Genomic DNA, 7301 nt, shown 5'->3' on the forward strand with positions numbered 1-7301 from the left:
AAGTGGGCTGAGATGATTATAATGAATAATAAAGAATCTTGTGAATTTCATTTTCTTTCTCTCGTGTTTTATAAACTCCACAGATATGAAGTAATTCCTGAAGTAAATCCTGTGACATTATATCTGTACTGTTGTTGACACCAGGTAGTTGAATACTGTGAATGGGTTTTAAACGGCATACTATAAGGTGTATACCTGAATATAAAAATTATTACTTATATATACAGTATTTCACAGAAGTATGTACACCCCTAAATTTTTTTAGTAAAATTGCCATTACTCTGATAATATTGAAGGAAATCAAATGAAATGTATACTAAAAATATATTATATGTGCAAACAATATACAAATTTGGAACACAAAACAATGAACATTTTCAAAGATATGAACGAAATATTTATTTTCAAATGATACAAAAATATGTACATCCTAAAAGAAATTTGCTATATTCAATATTTTATCCACTTTTTTTTACTAAATTCAGACATTGCTGATAATTTCAATTCTAATAAATTATTTGTCTGAGCATTTTTGCACTGGTCATTATTATTGCATCTGCAGGAATTCTGATTTATATACTGTGGTGAAAATCTTCTTTGTGATTAAAATGGCACCAAAAGGAAAAGAATTGTCTGAAGATTTTAAGGAAATTATTTTTAATTTGCACAAGAATGGTTTAGGATACAAATTAATTAGCAAACAAATACATATTAGCGTAAACACAGTTGCCAAAATAATTCAGAAGTACAAAGCTTAGCAATAAATATCATCCACGTCATCCTTTTATTTTAACTGTGTGTGATATTCACCACATCCAACGTTGTGTGATGGATGACAGGCGTCATATTGCTTCATCTTTGGCCCAAGAAGTGTCTTCTTTTAGTGGAAAGAGTGTATCTTCCCAAACAGATTGCCGAAGTTTCAACCAATGTGGTCTTCATGGATGCATTCCTCGTAAAAAGCCTCTCCTAACTGCCAGGCATAAATCAAGTCATCTTTCTTTTGCCGAAACCTATGTGAGTAAGGGGAAGGAGTTTGGGAAAAAATTTCTTTTTTTCTGACAAGACTAAAATCAACTTGTTTGGGTCAGATGGTATTAAACGAGTATGGCGACAACCAGGTGAAGATAATAGCGACAAATGCACTGTGCCTACTGTGAAACATGGTGGCGGAAGTGTTATGCTTTGGGGATACATGAGTGCAACTGGTATGGACTCACATTTATTGAGAGAACAATGGATTCAAGGCTTTATCGTGACATATTGCAGAAAACAATGTCGAAAAGTATCAAGGAACTAGGAAGACATTCCATGTTCCAACATGATAATGACCTTAAACATACTTCAAAGATGACGACTAAGTTTTTATCAGATAAAAAGGTAAAGGTATTGTCTTGGCCAACCATCTCACCTGATTTAAAACCAATAGAACATCTGTGGGGTGTTTTGGAAAGGAAGGTTGAGGAGAAAAAAACCTCACAATGTAACACAGTTGAAAGACATCATTCAGGATCAATGGAGGTTGATTTCATTGGTTATATGTGGAAATTTAGTCAACTTAATGCAGTCATTGAAAGCAAGGGCGGTCACGCCAAATGCTGAATATAGCAAATAATCCTTTAGGGTGTACATATTTTTGTATCGTTTGAAAATTAATATTTAGTTCATATCTTTTTGAAAATGTTTATTGTTTTGTGTTCCAAATTTGTATAATATTTGTATGTATAATATATTTTATTCAGTATAAATTTTGTTTGATTTCCTTCAATATTATCAGAGTAATGGCAATTTTACTGAAATTTTTTAGGGGTGTACATACTTCTGTGAGATACTGTATATATATATATATATATATATATATATAAAAGTTATGAAGGGTATTGGAGTCAACCAAACCCTAAAGATACAGGTAATACCAAGTAAGTGCTGTATACCGGCTAGTTCTGCCCCTGTCGTTGTATCAACAGGAGTGGGGAATATAACATAGGTCGTGTATTAGCGTGTGTATGTATAAAGAAAGAAAAAGATAAAGAGACCAATGGCAAAGTTAGAAGTTAGAATTATATTTTATGGATAAAGTTTTACAGCTGTTTCAGGGAAAACCCAATGTATCCCTTCATCGGAGACGGTAATAGTAGAAGAAAGAGGAAATTTGTAGTAAGAAGTAAGAGCGATGCGAAGAAAAAAGAACAAAGAAGAAACAGTACTTGGAGTGTAGCTCCATTCCAGCAGTAAACATCCATGTAAAGAATCCTTGTGGGTATTTTCTGGAGATAATTGCCATTGGTCTCTTTATCCTTTTCTTTCTTTATACATACATATATATATATATATATATATATATATACATATATATATATGTATGTATATAAATCATGAATTATTACTTTCAAACTTTTATTTCTTTCTGAGACTTGTTAAAAAAAAGTTCAAGGACACACAAAAGAATAATTTAAGGAAGATACAAATAAATGATGAGAAACATGATGTACATATAAGGAAATGCTTTCCACGAAATATCACTTCATCTACCAGTCATCCAAGAAGTCGTATCCAGAGCGAGGTATGTTGGAATCACGCTACAATTATAAAAAAAAATATCCTTTAGTGTTTTATATATTTAAGTTTTAGATAATACATCAATTCATTATATGAGATATTTATTTTAAATTTTGGCACAAGGCCAGCAATTCTGTGAGAGTGGGTAAGTTGATTACAATGACCCTAATGAAAGAATGAATGGTAAAGTCATCCTCAGCAGAACTTGAACTCAGAATGTAAAAACAGATGAAATGTTGCTCAGCCTTTTGGCCAGTCTGCTAATGATTCTGTCAACTCACTGCCTTATTTATGACATTAGGTATTATAAATACCTGTGTTTGTTTGAGCATTGGAATGTCTCAGTATTTATTCTGACTTTCCACATTCTGAGTTTGAATCTCACTAACGTCTGCTTTTTCCTCCTTTCATGGTCAATAAAAAAAGTACCAATCTAGAAAAGTGGATTGGTGGAACTGTACAAATGTTGATCCAGATACCTGATTGGTATTTGTTCTGGTTCTCTGCATTCTGAGTTCAAACCCTGCCATGTCTTATACAAGTGGTAGATTTAATTTGTCATATAGTTTAACATTAATATCAGGCACCCTGGGTGTCTTTGGTGGAGTCTAAATGTTGTAAACATTTGGACTGGCTTGAGGATACTTTCCTCTCTTCTTCCTTCCCACTAACCTCAGAGACCCTGTAAAGAGTCATGGATACTGTCTTCCCTCCTGACTAAAAGATTAAAAAGACATTTCATTTGACATAGAATAGATGAACGAGGTTCATTAACAGGACTGTAATCATGCATCTCTTGCTTGTAAGCTGACCATGTTACAATTATATGTTGGGCTTCTTGCTGTTCTGTTTTCTCAAATTAGGTTTTATCAAACTGTTCACCAGCATCACCATTTAGCATCTATGTTCCATGCTGGCATGAACTGTACTAATAACTATACTATTTTATCTCCATGAGACAATTCATCAGTTACTTAGTCCTAGTAGGTTATTTTACAAATGTCTAACATAGTGAAGTATCCTACCTTGGTTCCTTTTTTGCAATAAGAAATAATCCTACAAATGAAATTCAAAATCAAATTGGACAATAACCTAAACTGCTGGTGCAAAGTGGCTGACAAATTAATTATCTTCTGGAAATAAAGCAGTACATTTAAAACAGAAACAGTAGATATAATTTAGAGGACATAATTCGAGAGAGGCTATAATGGACATACTGTCATATATTTGGTAATGCTGTCACTTGGTAAGTGATAGTAATAGAATTAGAATCCAATTTCTCTTTGAAATTGATAATTATGATATCTAATGACATTTACATTAAAATCTTAGCAGCTAACATGGTGTTGGAGAAAGTTGTGAGGCTCTGGATAAACAGACTATGCAACACAAGACTGTATGTCTATCAACAAGACTCTGCACAGTCTCATAAAGCTAGGACAGCCCAAATGTGGATCATGTTCTCCCAGACATATGGATTCTTAGCTCACCAGGACCCAATCCATTAAGTATGGGGTGTAGTTGAGAGAAAAGTCAATCAACACCACCATAACACCATACGCCTTTGAAGTCCATGATAATCAGTACTATGTCCAAAATTAATAATGCTCGTCTGATTTGGGCATGTCACCATTTCCAATATTGTATAAAAGCAGCCATTGATGCTAACACTAGATTTATTGAATGGGTGTGGTAAAAGGATTCTCAAGATTATTTGTACAAATTTGCTTTCAAATACAGCTTTTCTTTGATGAGCTATGAGTTTTTTTCTAAATTCATACAAAATACCAATGCACCCTGTAATGTATGCAAGAACAAACTATGAAGTATAAAGGAATTAGTCTCCTCTTCTATAACTTCAAGTAGGTGTGATTATTATTGTTGTATTAGTCCGTGGTGAAGCATCATCCAGCAGACCTATGATAAATAATATTCCAGCCATGATGGTCCTATTTTTTCCTTCTTATACAGCGTAATCTGTACTACATTATCCAATGATAATGTGTCCTTTATCTAAGATGTTAGGATGTAATATGAGGGAGAAGTGGTTCTTATTTTCTAGCAAGTCAACAATATACAGGCTCCCACATTGGCTTCTAAGCAATTATGAGATTACTAGTGGTGTAAAGTGAAGGGTTTGAACATTGTAATGATAAATATCTTTCTGTAAGTGAATACTTGTGCAGTGATGAGCTTCACACTAAATATTCCACAATCAGAACCATTCAAAAATCACAATCAGAGCCCATATCTAATGGCAAAACACACTGACAGGGATTAGTGTCACACCCCTTGTCTTTGCTGAGTATAGGAGCAACGTATAATTATTTTACTTGGTTCATATAACATCAATGTAGCAGAGGTCAGAGTATATCAATTGGTGGTTTGATAGAAGTTAGTCTGATATCTTACTGCTATTCTTTGTCAATTCCCTATTTTTTTACCACCCTATGCCAATAAAAGAACTTCTATACCATTACTTGACTCATTAGAATTAACAACCAAATCTCTTTCAAATAACACCCTACCTCTTAGAAAAAAGAAGACTTCAGACAATGTACTCCTAATATACAAAAGAAAAGAAAAAAATAGATGGAACAGTCATAGCTGGAAAGTCTTTGATCATAGATCAGCTGCATCAGAGTTGACCAAGGGCTAAGCAACAATATCTGACTTGAAGTAAAAAGAAAAAAGAATCACTGAAAATGATTGAAATTTAAAGAAACAAAAGTTCTTACCTTCGATTCAACATTTTCTTCAGATTCCAGAGTGTTGACAGCATTCAAATTAGCTTTTTCAAATTGGTCATTGGTCTTCAGCAAAGATTCTGACTCCTCGTTGTTGCAGGAATATGCGACACTTTCTTCTTCATCGACAACATAACTGCTATTCTTCATTGGAATTTGTTCCACTTGTCTGGAGATGGACATTGGCTCTGGTTCTTTCAAAAGCTGCTTTGTTGGTGTTGAGCTGGCACTGCTTGCCTCTTTTTCGCCAATAAAATGTGACCATTCTCCCTTTGAACCTAAAGAAGTAGTAGCAGCTTTTGGATCATCAATGCCCTTCTCATCATTATCGGTAAAAGCAGGGTTATTGATTGACAAATGGGTACCAGCTGCAACTTGAGATTCAAACTTACCAGAATCTCGTTTGTGGTCAACATTCTGTTTAGCTTCTTGATTTGAAGCGTTCTTCTGTGCGGATGCCTTTATTTCAGCTCTTGAATTGCGATGACTCTTCCGGCCAGCTTTTTTCGGGTGTGAATCAGCTAGAGGCACAGTATGGTAGTCTACTTTTCTAGGCACAGTGGTGGGGACAGGTGGTGGAGGTGGCCTTACAGAAGGGGGTCTGGTAATTGAAGGGGGACGTGTTGAAGGAAGTGGAGGTGGTTGCTTTGAGGGTGGAATGACTTTTGCATCTGTTAGGGGTTGATCTTCTTGAATGGCAGTGTTCTTTTCTTCTTCTTCTGAATTTGTGTTAGAGTTGGGTTCAATGATGTTGTTGGTAAATACAGGGTCCATGCCACGCTCTGCAGCAAGGAAAGGAGAATCCCATATACCACCATTCTCTCTTTTCCAAGGACAAGTCTTTGTTTCAAATACCTGTTTAGCAGGGGGTGGGGCCTTCCTAGTTTTTTCACTTTTCTTTGTGAGTTGGTCCGGTTCAAGATCCAGTAATGTTAAATCTTGCTGGCTCTAACAATAAGGAAACAAAAAATTACTTGATAAGATAGTATAATTGAAAATAAATAAAAGTATATATAAATACAATGCATAGAGTAAACTGCAACACTCATTAATAATTGAAAACTAATTAATCAACATGATTGATTTTCTACTTAAACACATCAATTTTGTAAGAGCTAACATATTAATTATTTGAACTGAGCCCAGTGTATAACTTCTAAAAATGAATGACAGTGAAAGTGAAAGTAGCCCAAAGCAGGATTTGATCTTAGAGAAACATGAGCGATGACTGTAAAACATTTAAACTGACGTTCTGTAGCATCACTCAACTTTGTCAATTGAAATTAATTAAGAATCCTCATCACTATCACCACCATCATCATCATTTTCATGTCCTCTTTCTTTGCTGGTATAGTTGAATGGGTTATCACAGAGTCACTTCCCAAGGGAGCTACAGCTCCTTAATACTTAGTGCTCATATCAGTCATTTAGCTTGGTTTTAATGGCTAGATGCCTTTCCTAATACTAACCACCTCAGAGAGTGTACTGGTTGCAATTTCTCATACCATCAAGACTGGAGAAGTTGAATAGTCCTCGATGAGATAGGACAAGAAGGACCTCATAACCCTACACTTTCTCTGCTCCTTCAGTCAATCACGTTATGGAGTAAAGAATGGGTGGGTGGTAGTGCTCATAAGCAGTAACTGTAAATTCAGAACAGAAACAGCGATAGCAGAGAGGTTAGAAATTATACATTAAAATGAAGGGAACTGAATTGAAGAAATTCAAGTCCCCTTCCATCTCTGCCAAAAAAGAAAGAAAAAAATGAAAAGAAAAAAAAGCTTAATAAATTAATTAATTAATATACTTTATTAAATAAATTTTAAAATTCTAATCTAACAAGTTTATCCATACTAGCAAAGGTTAGACTATATATATACATATATATATATATATATATACACACACACACACACACATCCAAAAATGGTTTCAAAAGGATATATAATCCTGGCCGTAAATATATATATATATATATATATATATATATATATA

At 34.3% G+C, this 7301-nt stretch overlaps 1 protein-coding gene across 1 annotated transcript in view; it reads right to left on the reverse strand.

Moving 5' to 3' along the window:
• Positions 1–2380: 2380 nt before the first annotated feature.
• The window catches only part of LOC106867915 (uncharacterized protein C1orf198 homolog), a 10159-nt gene continuing 5238 nt past the window's right edge, over positions 2381–7301 (reverse strand). The window contains exons 3-4 of the mRNA XM_014912985.2: positions 5298–6254; positions 2381–2579 (exon numbers count right to left, since the gene is read on the reverse strand). Coding sequence (XP_014768471.1) covers positions 2529–2579; positions 5298–6254 — 1008 coding nt within the window. The 3' untranslated portion in view covers positions 2381–2528. The remainder of the gene's footprint in view (positions 2580–5297; positions 6255–7301) is intronic.

Source organism: Octopus bimaculoides, chromosome 11 (assembly GCF_001194135.2).
Source record: "Octopus bimaculoides isolate UCB-OBI-ISO-001 chromosome 11, ASM119413v2, whole genome shotgun sequence".
Classification (NCBI taxonomy): domain Eukaryota; kingdom Metazoa; phylum Mollusca; class Cephalopoda; order Octopoda; family Octopodidae; genus Octopus; species Octopus bimaculoides.